General features: G+C 47.2%; 1 protein-coding gene across 1 annotated transcript in view; it reads right to left on the bottom strand.

The window, feature by feature from the left end:
* The window catches only part of NUP58 (nucleoporin 58), a 220,622-nt gene that overhangs the window by 81,565 nt on the left and 121,957 nt on the right, over window positions 1-17,100 (bottom strand). Inside the window, exon 9 of the mRNA XM_030200320.1 lies at window positions 1,920-1,999. Within this exon, the coding sequence (XP_030056180.1) occupies window positions 1,920-1,999 (80 nt within the window). The remainder of the gene's footprint in view (window positions 1-1,919; window positions 2,000-17,100) is intronic.

The following is a 17,100-nucleotide window of genomic DNA, read 5'->3' as shown; positions in this document are numbered from 1 at the left end:
CCGCTGCTCTCTGCTCCGCCTGCCGGAAGTGAGGTCAAAGATCCCCTAACGGCCGTGCAGGAGCCGGGGCAGAGGGAGCAGCAGGGAGGGAAGTGGAGGACTCGGAGGGAGCCAATAGGAGCGCACACGGCACCCCCCAGCGGGTAAACATGCACCGGGGGGGGGGGGGGGGTGATTTCGCCGGGGGGGGGGGGGGGGGGGGGGGGTCGCGCTGCCCCGGGGGGGGGGGGGGGGGGGCATCGGCGATCCGCCCCGGGGAACGCCGCTGCTTCTCTGTATGCGGCCGCGTGTCACCAAAAATGGCTACGCGTGTCATAGGTTTGCCATCAGGGCTCTAGACGGTAGCATGGAATGGTGCTACTAATTGGGTTTCTGCCAGGTACTTGTGACCTTGATTGGCCACTGTTGGAAGCAAGATGCTGGATCTGACCCAGTATGGCTATTCTTATGTTCTTATGACACTATAAAAATGATCAACTGACTGTAGAAGTCCCAGTTTCTCAAACAATGAAACTTGTTTTCCATATTGATGCAGCTCCATTATATGAGGCACTTACTTTCCGGAAAGGGAACATCTTCTGACCATTATCCATTCTCTGGTTGCAACATGTACTGACTACTGTAATAGACTTCATCAAGGATTTACCAGAATCCATCTTAAAATATTCGCTATAACTACAGAACATGGCTATTACTGAGGCCTTCTGAGTTCTGAGGTCTTTTTCCTCTACCATAGAAACATTAATATTTCAAAATACTCCTTGAAGTGGTAAAACAGTTTCATATTTTTGTGCACAATTTGAGAGCCTCACTTCTTTGTTCTTTGGATAAGAAAAATGTTCCTTTACTACAAAATTTTCACCGGCTTCTGTTAGAAAAAGAATCAGTTTTAAAATAAGATTACACTGTCATGGGTTCTGAGATCATCCCAGCAGGATCTTAAAAAATGCCAACCTATCCATCTTTAAAACTGGTTATCAACGAGGCACACTTTGCTTTTCTGCACACTGCCCTACATTGTGGAATATGTTTTCTATTGACCTGTGTTTTGGAAGTTATCTACCATTATGTAAATAATAGTCCTTGCTTTTCAATCAAGTTGGTTTTTTAAAAATGTTTTAAATAAAATTTTATGTAATAGTATATTTCTAGGTCGAGTGTGAATGCACTCAACTGTATTAATTAATTAAGATGACACTTGAGGACTGAATCCCAGAAAACTTAAGTTTTTTCCTTCCTACCAAGCTGTTTATACCCCTTTCCAAATCAATTTATTGTACACAAATGTCTACTCTAAAATTTAAAAAGTATTGCTGTAATCTATATTAGCTCCAACGGCTACCAAATATAAAAAGTACAAAATAAATCCACCATGTTCATCAGTTGTGCCCCTACCTTTTCGATGTGATGGCATTCCCAGAACTGGGTTCCTTTTGTTATGGCTCATCATTTTTTCCACTCAACGATCCCTACACCACAAGCACCATTTTCTCTCTTCCCCCTCCCTGTAACATCGCACTACCTTCCCTCCCTTTCAGTCAACAAAGCACTCCTTACCTATAACTGCTTGCACCTTCTGAAATCAGAATATGGGGCCCTATAATCTGATAAGATCTGATGGTAGTATGTGGTACCAACTTGCTGGCAAGAAAGCAAGCAGCAAGAGGGTAAAGAATGCATCACTGACTTCTGCCTATAAGAACCATGAAATAGGAGATGGGAAGAGACAGAAGGGAGTGAGACTACTTGTCAGCAACAAATGAACGTGATTACTGTCTCCCCTCTGCGATGGACAAAACATTCATGGCACATCTGAGGCTCCCCCACAGCATGCTAATGTGCCATAGACTACCTTAACATGGTATATATGTGTTTTATACTAATATAGAATTAAATAATTAAAAAAAGAAAGCCCTTACTCTGCTGGGGCTGTGTTTTCATGCTGAAGGCCAGGTGGCGTTTTCTGTGTTCTTAAGGCTATCTCGGCGTTTTTTAGCTCCTAAAAAGAATGCAAACCAGATTACTTTAAAAAAAAAAAATGGAAAAATAAATTTTTAGCATTTATTAACATTTGCGTGTTAAGAACCTCTGTTCACATGGATGTTGTCTACAGACCTCCGATACAAACGGAGGAGATAGATAAAAGATCTGGTTACAGATATCCAAAGTGGTAAAATGGAAAAGAAGTGCTGTTGCTGGGAGATTTCAACCTGCCAGGTGCGGACTGAAAAGCTCCATCTACGGAATCGAAAAGAAGTAGAGAGATTGTGGACGCCTTACAAAGTGCTCTGCTCAGACAAATAGTGACAGAACCCACGAGGGAAGGAGCGACGCTAGATCTGATGCTCACAAATGGGGAACGTGTGTCTAAAGACTGAGTGGGTGCCCACCTGGGTAGCAGTTCAAACAGTTTGGTTTGATATAACAGCTAAAGGGGAGGACAGCCACTCAAAACTCAGTCCTGGATTTCAAACATGCTGACTTTAATAAAATGGGGGAATACCTGAAGTAAGAGCTGATGGGCTGGGAGAGCATACAAGAAGTAGAAAGGCAGTGGTCCAGGATAAAAGGAATTATAAATATGGCTACTAATTTTTATGTAAGAAGAGTAAATAAAAGCAGGACAAAAACTACTACTAACAAACATTTCTAAAGCGCTACTAGGGTTACGCAGCGCTGTACAATTCAAACTTAGAAGGACAGTCCCTGCTCAAAGAGCCTACAATCTAAAAGACAAGAGAACAATCTAAAGACAAGTGAACAATCTAGAGGACGAGTGAACAGTTAATCTGATAGGGTGGATAGATTGGGGCATTTTATATTTCTCGAGTGGTTAGGCGCCGAAGGCAGCATTGAAGAGGTGAGTTTTGAGCAGAGATTTGAAGATGGGTAGGGAGGGGGCATGGCGTATGGGTAAAGGAAGATTATGCCAGGCATAGGGTGAGGCAAGGCAGAATGAGCGGAGCCTGGAGTTGGCAGTGGTGGAGAAGGGTACTGAGAGAAGGGCTTTGTCCTGTGAGCGGAGGTTGCGGGCGGGAACATAGGGGGATAGAGATGAGGGTGGAGAGGTAGTGAGGAGCCGCAGACTGAGTACAAACTGATATGGCTCTCCAAGCCAAGTGGCTGAGAAAAAGGCTAAAGGAGTTGGCGTTTATGAAATACAGAAAAACTCAAGAGGAACAGAGGAATACTGGATGAAACCGAAAGAAGCCAGGAGAGAGACATCTGGCAAAATCACAAACAGAAGAACAAATGGCTAGAAATGTAAGGAGGGGGCGACAAGAATTTTTCAAGTATATTAGTGAAAGGAGGAATACTAAAAATGGAATTGTGAGACTGAAAGATGCTGTGAACCTTAATGTGGAGAACGATGAGGGAAAAAAAAAAGCAAACATGCTAAACAAATACTTCTGTGTTCACAGAAGAAAATCCTGGAGACAGACCATGACTGACTGGCAAAAGTACATATGAGAATGGAGCAGATATAGCACCATTCACGGAAGAAAGTGTTGAATAACTTGAAAATTTAAAGGTGAACTAAGCCATGGGACCGGAAAGGATTCATCCCAGAATATTGAGAGAGCTCACAGAGGTTCTGGCAGGTCCTCTTAAAGATTTAATTAATCCTTGGAGACGGGGAAGGTTCCTTGGGATCGAAGAGCAGATGTGATCCCTCTTCACAAAAATGATGGAAAAGATGGAAACTACAGGCCAGTAAGCCTCACTTCAGTTACTGGTAAAGTAATGGAAGTGATGCTGAAAGAAAGGATACTGAATTTCCTGGAATATAATAGTTTACAAGATCCAAAACAAAGGTAAATCTTGCCAAATGAATCTAATTGAATTCTTTGACTGGGTGACCAGAGAACTGGATCAAGAATGTGCGCCAGATGTAATCTACTTAGGTTTCAAAGCACCTGACATGGTTCCTCATAGGAGGATCTTAAATAAACCTGACAGGCTGAAGTTAGGACCCAAAGTGGTAAAATAGATTAGGAACTGGTTGACAGACAGATGCCAGAGGGTGGTGGCTAATGGAATTCACTCAGAAAAAAGAAAGGTGAGTAGTGGAGTGCCTCAAGGATCTGTGTTGGGGCCAATTCCGTTCAATATATTTGTGAGCGATATGAGCAATATTACCGAAGGGTTAGAAGGTAAGGCCTTTTTGAGGATGATACCAAGATTTGTAACAGAGTGGACACTTCGGAGGGAATGGAAAACATGAAAAAGGATCAGCACAAGTTAGAAGAATGGTCTAATGTTTGGCAATTAAAATTCAATGTAAAGAAGTACAAAGTGAAGAACTTATGGAGTAGAAATCTAAGGCAGACATATGTGCTAGGCAGTGAGAGGCTGATATGCACAGACAGTTAGAGAGATCTTGGGGTGATGGTATCTGAGGATTTGAAGGCAACGAACAGTGCAAGAAGGCAGTGGCTACAGCCAGAAGGATGCTAGGCTGTATACAGAGAGTTGTACCATCAGAAGAAAGGAAGTGTTGATGCCCCTGTACAAGTCGTTGGTGAGTCACTGGAGTATTGTGTTCAGTTTTGGAGGCCGTACCTTGCTAAAGATGTAAGAAGATTTGAAGCGGTCCAGAGGAAGGTGATAAGAATGATTTGGGGTTTGTGCCAAAGGACATATAAGAAGAGATTGGAAAACTTGAATATGTATACCCTAGGGGAAAGGAGGAGCAGGGAAGATATGATACAGACGTTTAAATACTTGAAAGGTATTAATATTGAAACAAATATTTTGTGGTAAAACTAGAGGACATGAACAGAGGTAGACTTAAGAGTAACGTCAAAATTCTTTTTCACGGAGAGGGTGGTTGATGCCTGGAAAGCCCTCCCAAGGGATGTGATGGGGAAAAAAAACTGGCGGAATTCAAAAAAGCGTGGTATGAACACAGAGATATAAAAAAAAAACAAAAAACTTAAAGGGTTGCATATGTGCTTAAATTTAAATTGCTGCTTAGATAGCAACTCTGGCTGCATCAACTAAGATCGGTGCTGGGCTGGTTTGTACGGTCCAAGTCCCGCATATAGCAATCTGGTTTAGGATGGGATGGAGAGAGCTTCGATGGAAACTCCAGTAATTTGGAAGGTGAGAACAGTGCCGGGCAGACTTTTAAGGTCTTTATACAGTAAATGACACGACTGATTCGGATAAGCTGGAATGAGCTTTGATGGTAAAGCCAGTAGGTGGAACACAAGGACAGAACCGGGCAGACTTCTATGATCTATGTTCCAGAAACACCAAAGAAAGACCATGATCAAGTATACAATATCACATTCATTGTTGATTTAAATCTTGAACTGAAAATGAATGTGACTTTTGTAACCCAATCACAGCCAAATAATTCAAGATGCAGATGCCCAAGTTCTGTTCCAATATGACAAATTTCAGTGGACTTCAGTGTTTTTGGTATGGACTATAGCTTTTTCTTAAATACTACCTGCCTATGGAAAGGCAGAGGAAAGACTACATAATAAAGAGATATTCAATAGGTATCTCAAAAACTGGTGTCAACAAGGTGGTTTTAGATACATAGGAGGATAAGCCAATATATGGAAAGACAAAGGCTACACTGTAATGATAATCTAAATCATTCCATGGCAGGAAAGAGAATCCTTGGTGAGAAATTCACAAACATTTCTAGGCATTAAAATTAGAGGGCGTGGGTAGCAAATAGTGTACTATGACAGATGAGTATTATAGTTTCTTCTGCTATTTTGAAAGTTTGGGGACTGCTGCTGTTTTCTATTCGCTGGATGTCATCTAAATGAACCTTATATATTTGTAGAAGCTTGATGAATTTTGGATTGCCTAGTTCAGAGGTAGGCAATTCCAGTCCTCGAGAGCCGCAGGCAGGTCAGGTTTTCAGGATATCCACAATGAATATGCAGGAGATAGATTTGCATACCAAGGAAGAAGTGCTTGCAAATCTATCTCCTGCATATTCATTGTGGATATCCTGAAAATCTGACCTGCCTGCGGCTCTCGAGGACCAGAGCCTACCCCTGGCCTAGTTGATGGTTTGATGCTGTTTGTGGAGTTTTTTTTTCTGACTACCTACCTTTGAAATAGCTATGTGCTAATGTAGTATGGCTCCTTGTTACAGAGGTCTTTTTTCTCCACGTTTTGGGTGTGAGCAGGGCATTCCTTTATCTCACTGGAAGAGTGTGGATTTGTTTTGAATTTTGATTTCAATTACCCCAATATTAACTGGATTACATGTTACATCAGGGAGCACTAGGGGGTGGCAAAATTCCTAGACATAATAAACGACTGCTTCTTGGAGCAACTGGTCCAAGAACCGACAAGAGGGGGAACTATTTTAGATCTAGTCCTTAATGGAATGCAGGGCCTAGTACGAGAGGTAACGGTGTTGGGTCCACTGGGAAATAGTGATCATAATACGATCAAATTTGAGCTGATATCTGAAGTGAAAGTCACCAAGGAAATCTACTGTAGCATTTAATTTTCAAAAGGGAGACTACGATAAAATGAGGAAAATGGTTAAAAAGAAATTAAAAGTATTAGCCGCAAAGGTTAGGACTTTAAATCAGGCCTGAACGTTATTTTAAAATATCATGGAAGCCCAGACCAGATGTATTCCATGTAGGTGGAAAGAAGAGCAAATGACAGCCAGCATAGTTAAAAGATGAAGCAAAAGAGGCTATTAGAGCCCCAAAAAACAGCTTTCAAAGAATGTTTATTCATTTTAAATAGCAAATTGTAATAAATGTACAATTGTAATAAAATTATAAAAGGAAGAAAGGAACTCCATAACAAATAGGAAAGAGAACATCACTCATACAGAGTTGACAACCCATACCTAAGAGAGAAAAAAGTAAAGCAAAACATAAAATCCAACTTTTAAACCTTCTCACCTTGCTAACCAAGCTGCATTACCACAGAAACTCTCCTGCAATGGGGTGGATTTAGTGAAAAATCAATAAGGTTTTAAAGCAATTTTGAAGTTGGTAAATGATAAGTTCTACCCTTAGTGTAAGAGGCAGGTTGTTCAACAAGGAAGGTGCAAGAAAAAAAGAAGGCACTCTTCCTAAGGGATTTCCAGTGCGCTTGGAGTTGGCTGGGAAGAAGGAGGAGTCTATGATCATTTATGGAGCGAATAGGGAATTGTCAGTCTTGCTAAATAATCTGGGAGGCTAATACAGAAAGCTTTGAAAGTCAAGGTCAAAATTTGGCAACCTTGGATGTGAAAATCTTGGCAAGAGAGTGTTGGCAAATAGACTAGCTAAATATATTCCTGACCTGGTGAGAGACCATCAAGGTAAAATTATGTATCATACCTGATAATTTTCTTTCCATTAATCATAGCTGATCAATCCATAGACTGGTGGGTTGTGTCCATCTACCAGCAGGTGGAGATAGAGAGCAATCCTTTTGCCTCCCTATATGTGGTCATGTGCTGCCGGAAACTCCTCAGTATGTCGATATCCAAGCTCCATCCGCAGGACTCAGCACTTAGAGAATTACACCCACAAAGGGACACTCTGCCCAGCTCACCACCGCCGAAACGGGGGAGGGGAATTAACCCAGCTCATCCCCACACAAGTGGGGGAGGGGAATCCGTCCAGCTCATCCCCGCGGAGCGGGGGAGGGACACCACCCCGCCGATGCGGGGGGATCTGGCTTATCCTGCAACCGCAACCGCAGGAGGAGCTGACTGACCCTAACACCGCCGAAGCGGGAGGGGTACAAAGCTGCCCTACTGCCGCACGAAGCGGGAGGGAGCGCCGGCAGAATTTAAGTCTCAATCCAGCCCCGTAAAACGGAGGGGAGAGGAATGCAGCAGCTCACTGTAACACAAATTCGTCTCAACTCTTGAAGAATTCATTGAAAAACTTGAACACGAAGTCCTCCTGAACAGGAACTGAAGACTAAACTTGAACCTGAAATGCAACCAGAATATAAACAGTACAGATATCTGGGAGGGGCTATGGATTGATCAGCTATGATTAATGGAAAGAAAATTATCAGGTATGATACATAATTTTACCTTCCATATTATCATGCTGATCAATCCATAGACTGGTGGGATGTACCGAAGCAGTACTCACCCAGGGCAGGACATTGAAATCCCTGACCGCAACACTGAAGCTCCAAACCGGGCCTCCGCCCGAGCAGCCACAGTCAAGCGGTAATGCCTGGAGAAGGTATGGGCCGATGCCCAAGTTGCCGCCTTGCAAATCTCTTCCAAGGAGACGGACCCGGCCTCTGCCATCGAGGCCGCCTGAGCTCTAATGGAGTGAACCTTCAGCTGGATAGGCGGCACCTTCCCAGCAGCCACATAAGCCGCTGCAATGGCTTCCTTGACCCATCTTGCCACTGTAGGCTTAGCAGCCTGCAGACCCTTACGAGGACCTGCAAACAGGACAAACAGATGATCCGATTTCCGGAAATCATTGGTCACTTCCAAGTATCTGATGATGACACGTCTCACATCCAGATATTTGAGAGCAGAGTATTCCTCTGGGTAGTCCTCCCTACGAAAGGAAGGGAGACAGAGCTGCTGATTCACATGGAAGCGAGAAACCATCTTGAGCAGGAAGGAAGGCACTGTGCGAATAGTCACTCCTGCCTCAGTGAACTGCAGAAAAGGCTCTCGACATGAGAGCGCCTGGAGCTCGGAAACTCTTCTGGCTGAAGTGATAGCCACCAAAAAGACTGCTTTCAACGTCAGGTCTTTCAGAGATGCCCTCGACAAGGGTTCAAAAGGCGGCTTCTGCAAGGCTCTTAGCACCAGGTTGAGATTCCACGCAAGCACCACTGAGTGCAGAGGAGGGCGCAGGTGATTAACTCCCTTGAGAAAGCGCACCACATCTGGCTGCGAAGCCAGGGAAGCACCCTTCAGGCGGCCCCTGAAGCAAGCCAGAGCCGCTACCTGGACTTTAAGGGAACTGAGCGACAGGCCTTTCTCCAGACCTTCTTGCAGGAACGCCAACACTGAAGAAATTGGAGCAGTGAAGGGAGAAAGTGAGCCTGCTTCACACCACGCTGCAAAGGTATGCCAAACCCTGGCGTAAGCAGTAGAAGTAGAGCGCTTCCTCGCTCTCAGCATAGTGGCGATGACCTTGTCTGAGAAGCCCTTCTTTCTCAGACGCTGCCGCTCAATAGCCAGGCCGTAAGACCAAAGGGGGAGGGATCCTCCATCATCACGGGACCCTGATGTAACAGGCCCTGCTCCACTGGCAGCCGCAGAGGATCGTCGACTGAGAGCCTGATCAAGTCCGCATACCAGGGACGTCTGGGCCAGTCCGGACCCACCAGGATTATCCGGCCCGGATGCTTTGCCACCTGGTCTAGCACCCTGCCCAACATGGGCCAGGGCGGGAACACATAGAGAAGCTCTTGTGTCGGCCACTGTTGGAGAAGAGCATCTACTCCCAGGGATCGAGGGTCCCGTCCTCTGCTGAAAAAGCGCGGCACTTGGCAATTGGCCGATGACGCCATCAGATCTAGGCTTGGCTGGTCCCAGCGCTTCGTGATGTCCAAGAACGCCTGAGCAGATAGCTGCCACTCTCCGGGCTCCAAGGTATGGCGACTGAGAAAGTCCGCCTTGACATTCATGACTCCAGCAATGTGGGCCGCTGACAGCTGTTCCAGGTTCGCTTCCGCCCACTGGCATAGATTCATGGCCTCCTTGGCTAGAGGGGCGCTCTTGGTACCTCCCTGGCGGTTGACATAGGCCACAGCCGTGGCATTGTCTGACAGGACCCGTACTGGCTTCAACGCCAGTACCGGGAGGAACTCCAAAAGCGCCAACCGAATGGCTCTGAGTTCCAGGAGGTTGATAGACCACTTTGCCTCTGCAGGAGACCAGAGCCCCTGCGCTGTCCTTCCCAAGCAGTGGGCTCCCCAGCCCGACAAAGAGGCGTCCGTCGTGACGACAATCCACTCCGGGGTCACCAGAGGCATTCCTGCAGACAACTTGTCTGTCTGCATCCACCAGCTCAGCGCCTTGCGCACTGCTGGGTCCAAGGGAAGGCGCACAGCATAATCCTCCGACATCGGAGTCCAGCGCTGCAGCAGAGAGTGTTGTAGTGGTCTCATATGAGCCCTGGCCCAGGGCACTACTTCCATCGTGGCTGTCATAGAGCCCAACAGCTGCACATAGTCCCAAGCCCGAAGAGGAGAGGCTACTAGGAACTGGTCCACCTGAGCCTGAAGCTTGACAATCCGATTGTCTGGCAGGAACACTCTGCCCACTTGGGTGTCGAAACGAACTCCCAGATACTCCAGGGACTGAGTCGGGCGCAGCTGGCTTTTCTCCCAGTTGATGATCCACCCCAGGGAGCTCAAAAGAGCAATCACCCGGTCTGAAGCTCTGCTGCACTCTGCATAAGAGGGGGCTCGGATCAACCAGTCGTCCAGATAAGGATGGACTTGTACTCCTTCCTTGCGTAGGAAGGCCGCGATGACCACCATTACTTTGGAGAAGGTCCGCGGAGCAGTAGCCAACCCGAAAGGGAGGGCTCTGAACTGGAAGTGTCGGCCCAGGACTGCAAAACGCAGAAAGCGTTGATGAGGAGGCCAGATGGGAATATGCAGGTACGCTTCCTTGATGTCCAAGGAAGCCAAGAACTCTCCTGCCTTCACTGCCGCTATAACAGAGCGGAGAGTCTCCATGCGAAAGTGCCGCACTTTCAAAGCCCGATTGACCCCTTTGAGGTCGAGGATAGGCCGGACAGAACCTCCTTTCTTTGGTACCACAAAGTAAATGGAGTAACGTCCCTTGCCAAGCTGACTTTCTGGCACCGGAATGACCGCACCCAGGCGTATCAGGTTGTCCAAGGTCTGCTGCACTGCCACAGCTTTGACCGGAGACTTGCAGGGAGAGAGTACAAACCCGTCTCTTAAGGGTCGGCAGAACTCTAACTTGTAGCCGTCTCTGATGACTTCCAGCACCCAAGCGTCTGAAGTTACTTTGGTCCACTCGCCCAGAAACGAGGACAGGCGTCCTCCAATCTGCACTGGGCCATGGACCAGGACCCCGTCATTGGGTACGAGACCCTGGGGGAGGACCGGAGGGCGTACCTCCGGGACGGCGGTTTCTGCGAAAGGAATGCTGCTTGGGGGAGAAGTTCCTTTTGAAGGAAGAGGGGGCAGAGGAGCCCGACTTGCCCGGGCGGTACCGACGGGCTTCCTGAAACCGTCCTCTGGAGATATCGGGGCGAGCACTGGCCCGAGCCCTGACCTCTGGTAACCTCTTGCCCTTAGACGTGCCGAGATCGGTCACGATTTTGTCCAGCTCGACCCCAAAGAGCAGCTTGCCTTTAAAAGGCAACTTAGCCAGGCGGGACTTAGAGGCGTGGTCCGCAGACCAATGTTTCAGCCAAAGCCAGCGCCGCGCAGAGACTGTCTGAGCCATGCCTTTAGCCAAGGCTCTCAAGACATCATACAGTAAGTCTGCCAAATAAGCCAAGCCCGATTCCAGGGCCGGCCAGTCAGCCCTCAAGGAAGGATCCGAGGGGGAAGCCCGCTGCACCATCGTCAGGCACGCCCTGGCCACATAGGAGCCGCAAACTGAGGCCTGCAAACTTAAGGCAGCCGCCTCGAAGGACGACCTTAAAGCCGCTTCCAATCTTCTGTCTTAGGCGTCCTTTAGTGCCGTGCCACCTTCCACCGGCAACGCCATTTTCTTAGTCACCGCAGTGATTAAAGAATCCACGGTAGGCCAAATAAAGGCCTCACGTTCACTTTCAGGCAAAGGATAGAGGCGGGACCTAGCCCTAGCCACTTTGAGGCTCGCTTCCGGGACATCCCATTGAGCCAAAATTAAGGTGTGCATGGCATCATTCACGTGGAAGGTTCTAGGCGGGCGCTTCGTCCCCAGCATAATGGCAGAGCCAACAGGGGCTGAGGGAGAGACGTCCTCTGGCGAGGAAATCTTCAAAATGCTCATGGCCTGCAGTAACAGGTTGGGCAAATCCTCTGAGCGAAAGATCCGCGCTGCAGAGGGGTCATCCGCTCCATCCGAGCGGGAATCCGTCTCCTCCAAGGACTCCCCAAAGGACCGTTGGGAGAACTCAGATACGCTGCCCTCATCTACATCAGAGGAAACAGCGTCCTCTAAGGCCTGGGAATCCACCCAAGGGCGTTTACTTCCGGGGGCCTCCACCCCGTTATCGGACAAGGGAGAAGGGGCAGCGTTTTGCATAAGGAAGGCCTGATGCAGCAGCAAAATAAACTCGTATTTCAGCAGCCTGGGCCATAGCCCTAGACACACCCTCAACCGGCGTTCGCAAGAGCGGGGGAGCAACATGCTGCGCATCCAAGATGGCGTCCGGCGCGACACTCTGCGAAGGAGCCGCGCAGGAAGAACGGCGCTTAACTTTAGCCGCTTTTTTGCCGTCGCCCAAATCAAGGGCGGCCATGGCATGAACGTCTCCCAGCTCAAGGGCGGCCCAAGAAGAAGCCGTCCGAGCAGAGTGGCCGGCCAAGATGGCGGAGGCGAGCAGCGGGGGATGGGCGTTTATGGCGGGAAAAACCGCCGCGCCGGAAGAAGACCCGGGACACTGACCGGCCTCCAAACTGACACCCAACAAGGGCGAATCAGACTTTAAAACCCCTGCATCCCCGCTAGAAGCGCACACGCGGTCCGGGGAGCGATTCTTCGCGCCATCGCCCTCCGACGCCATAGGCCACGCGGAGATCAATCGGGGAACCCCCTGCCCGCTATAAAAAGGTAAAAATTACCTGCTTCTCGCTCCGAGCTGTAACGACCTGGTGTCCCAGTGAGTAGCTGCAATAAACGTTTAAATAAACGTCGAAATAAACGCCCTTAAGGACGTCCCAAAATTTTTTTTTTTTTTTTAAACGGAGCCAGCGGGAGGGGGGAGAAAAGGAGGGACCTGGCGCCACCAGGTTTGCACTTGCTCAAGAAGAGCCCTCAACCCCAGGCACTCAACAAAACCTAAAAATTAGGCTTGGAGGCCTAGCCAGAGCTGCTGCTGTGTGTGACCACCACCTGCTGAGATAGAGAACATACTGAGGAGTTTCCGGCAGCACATGACCACATATAGGGAGGCAAAAGGATTGCTCTCTATCTCCACCTGCTGGTAGATGGACACAACCCACCTGTCTATGGATTGATCAGCATGATGATATGGAAGTAGGATTTGTCAGGGAGCGACACCCGGGCCTAAATGTTTGTAGAGCATGGTTGGCGGTGGCCCAGGGTGGGGCCTCACGGCAACCGAAGATCCTTGTTGGACTCGATGTGGAGAAAGTCTTTGATCGTGTATGCTGGAAATATCTTTTTGAGGTGTTGCGTTATGTAGGGATGAAGGTGTGGTTTTTCCAAGCAGTGAGCACATTATATATGGAACCAATGGCTCGAGCGCTGGTGAATGGCCTGTATTCTCCCAGCTTTTGGGTGGGAAAGGGAACCTGACAGAGGTGCCCGCTGTCTCCTCTTTTGTTTTTAGTATATTTAGAACCCCTTCTCCACACCATACTAAGGGATCCAGCGATCACGGGAGTCCTACTGTATCAACTCTCCATTAAGGTGTTGGCATTTGCAGACAACATATTGCTTGCCATCACAAACCCTCAGAGCTCGTTAACCGCTGTGCTGGATGTTATCGCGGAATACGGATACTATTCGGGCTTCAAACTTAACTTGCAGAAATTGGAGGCCTTACCGATTCCCACCTCGGTGAGGGGGGAGTGGATGGGACCCTTCCCATTAAAATGGGCAGCTGGCTATATCAAATATCTAGGCATTAGGGTTCCAGTGGATTTGAAACAACTTTATGATATGAATTTGGCTCCGCTGTGGACGTCTACACAAACTTCTTTGGGGCTGTGGCAACATCTTCCTGTATCTCTGTGGGGAAGGATTGCCCTATACAATATGATAGCCTCTTCCTTCCCCTGCAGAGGGCATGGCGATGGATCTGTAAACTTTATAACCTTGACCCTTATGTATCCCCCTTGTTGCCAATTTGGGGGAATGCAGACTTCCCTGTGGGTAGGTTTTCGGCGGTTTTCCGCAGGTGAAGTGAGGAGGGGACCATTTTTCTCTTCCAAGTCTTAAATAAAGATGGCACATGTAAAGCCTTTAAGGATGTGTGTACAAGTAAACACCTGACCCATCGGGACTTTCTCCCCTATCTACAACTGCGTCACTATATTGCCTCGTTGCCACAGGCCTCCTTATCTCTTGACTAAATGGGAACTAGTTGAGATATATGACCTAGAAGCACTTTCACAGTCAACTAAGAGAGGCATTGCCTGGGGTGTGCTATGGGGACTTGGCGCAGAGTTGGTCTGGGGAATTGGGATACCAGATTCAAGGTTAAACACTGCAAACTTGCTTACGTGCCTGTTATGGGGCTTTTGGGAGTGCTGATATTCAGGAGCTGCAGTATAAATTTACTTTGTGCCTCTACATCTCACCGCATAGGGCCTTTAGGGTTACCCTGCGCCCCTGTGATGATTGTCTGAAGTGTGTGGGAACTGGGGCCCACTTGGACCATATGTTCTGGTTTTGTCCTCTGGTCTTGGCATTCTGGACGACCCTTTGCGCCCATGTGTCTGGGATTTGGAGGATTAAGTGGCAACCCTCCCCACATTGTTGTTTGATGTGTACCATGTTGGGGGACTCCGCAGGGCAGGTCTGTTAGCCTTCATAAGGCGGGCGGTTCTGATGGGGGAAAAAAACCATATTGAGTGTCTGGCTACTTCCCGACCACCCCTCGATTCAACAGTGGCGGTCCCTTATGATCTCCGAGTGCGATGGAATGCAGGGACGTTTGGGATTTGGCCTCACAGCAAGGGGACCGCCTCTTGCAATGCTGGTCCCCCTTTTGGGACACGTTAACACCGACTGCTCGGAGCAGAATTCTGAATGGTTGATGTCCTCCAGTGGAGGGAGAGGGTGGTATGGGGGGTGGGAGAGGGAACCTGAGAGGGGGCAGGATTTTTTTCAGGGGTTGGTTTATTTAGTTTTTTTTTTTTTTTTGGGGGGGGGGGGGGGGGTTAAGTGTAATATGGAGATTTATGACAAAATGATAAATGATATGCCTGTTGACTACCTGTTATTATTGTAACCGCATACGCTTGCATAAAGTTTTAAATAAGCTACATAGAACAAAAAAAAAAATTGGCAACCAAATTCTTAAGAAAAGGAGTGATATAGTCTCTTCGCTTAGCATTACAAAGAACATGAGCCATGGTGTTCTGAAGTGTCTGGCGTATTAAGCTCATATTTAGAAAATACCCATGTAGATCACATTACAATAGTCGCGATGAGAACTGACAAATCCATGAAAAAGTATGCAAAGAGAGGAAGTCTAGATAGCTCTAGACAGTTCAAATCTTACGAAGGGCAATCTTACAAAGGGCACAAAAACCAGATCTCAAAACTGTTGAGATTTGGAGGGAGAAAACGAGTCTGGAATCAAGAATTACTCCAAGGTATCTAAACTGATCATCAGATGTATCGGATGACCGAACAATGTGGGAATGACTGGGGGGGGGGGGGGGGGGGGGGATTGACCAGAAATCAAGCAAACTGTGGTCTTTTTGTGGGTTTAACACCATCTGATGGTTTTTCCAACCAAAGCACAACATTGTCTAAGCCTGATTGAAAAGGGGTGGGGGAAGGTTGGGGTTAGCAGTGGTGGTATACTGAACCAGAATATCATCAGCATGCTAATAGGTGCCAATGCCTGAGGAATGAATTAGGGAAGCCAATGGGCTCAAAAATAATTTTAAAAGGATGGGAAGAAGAGTATGGAGCCCTGAAGGACACCGCATGATATGGAAAGAAGGTGAGATTGTTTATCCGAGACCCAGAAAGTGCAATCATGTAAGGAGGACGAAAACAGTACCTGTTATCCTATGGCTTCAAGACATTTATTTGTTACATTTGTACCCCGCACTTTCCCACTCATGGCAGGCTCAATGCGGCTTACATGGGGCAATGGAGGGGTAAGTGACTTGCCCAGAGTCACAAGGAGCTGCCTTTGCCTGAAGTGGGAATTGAACTCAGTTCCTCAGGACCAAAGTCCACCACCCTAACCACTAGGCCACTCCTTCCACATTCCAAGAGAAGTGAATGATTGATAACATTGAAAGCCACTGACAGATCTAATGATACTGCCAGAGCAACAAATCCATCACTGAGCTTATGGTAAATTTCACCGAGGAGAGCAATCAGTAGTGTCTGTGCTGAAGTCAGACCTAAAACCTGATTGTTGGGGGTGAAGAGCAAGGAAGTTTCAGCATGAGACTGAAGTTATGTAAAAACTACATTTTCAATGATTTTTGACAGAAAAGGCAAATTGGAGGTGGGTCTATAATTAGAGGGTAAAGAAGTCTAGCCGAGGCTTTTTCAGAATTGGCCTGACTATTGCAGTTTTGAGGGAGTTAGGTAAGACTCCCACTGACAGACTCCAAATAGTTAATTGATGGATAACCAGTAAAAGATCCAAAGAAGGGATTTTCAACCAGGAAGAGGATGCAATGCACAGGTAGTCGGGCAGACTGCAGCCAGCATTTTTTTTTTTTTTGGGGGGGGGGGGGGGGGGGAAGACTCTAGAGATGGTAATTTAAAAAGACCAAAGAGATGTAGTTACTATGCTCTGTAGCAAGAACTCACAAGGTGCAACCGGAACTACTGAAGAAGAAAAGAATGCGTGCAAGTAAGTTACCTTGGCCTGAAAATATAGTGCAAGTGTATCTGGGGAAGGGCAATAGAAAAAGCTGATAAGATTGTATGAGTGTGTAAGCTGTGAAAAGATTGAAAAGAGTTTCTTACTTGAGCTCAAGGAATTACTGATCAATTTAGTAAAATAAACTTTTTCCCTGTAAGTTGGCCTGAGTAAAAGTTCTGTTGTAACCTACAACTGTGATGATTCTCAGTTTCTGTATTTCAACCAGGTTCATACTTGCTTTCCTAACTTGACATTTTAACAGGGTAAGGCCCTGATGATATCAGGGTTTACATGTTGGTTTCAACTTGGAAATTGACGGAGGGCGAACTCGACCAATTTTTGCATTTGTAAAGTGTTCCAGAGGTCAGTTTGTTCCTGAAATGAGCAATTAGAAAAATCCAAAGGA

This window comes from Microcaecilia unicolor, chromosome 4, assembly GCF_901765095.1.
Source record: "Microcaecilia unicolor chromosome 4, aMicUni1.1, whole genome shotgun sequence".
Classification (NCBI taxonomy): Eukaryota; Metazoa; Chordata; class Amphibia; order Gymnophiona; family Siphonopidae; genus Microcaecilia; species Microcaecilia unicolor.
Note: the sequence above shows the minus strand (reverse complement) of the source record. Positions and strands in the feature narration are given on the sequence as shown.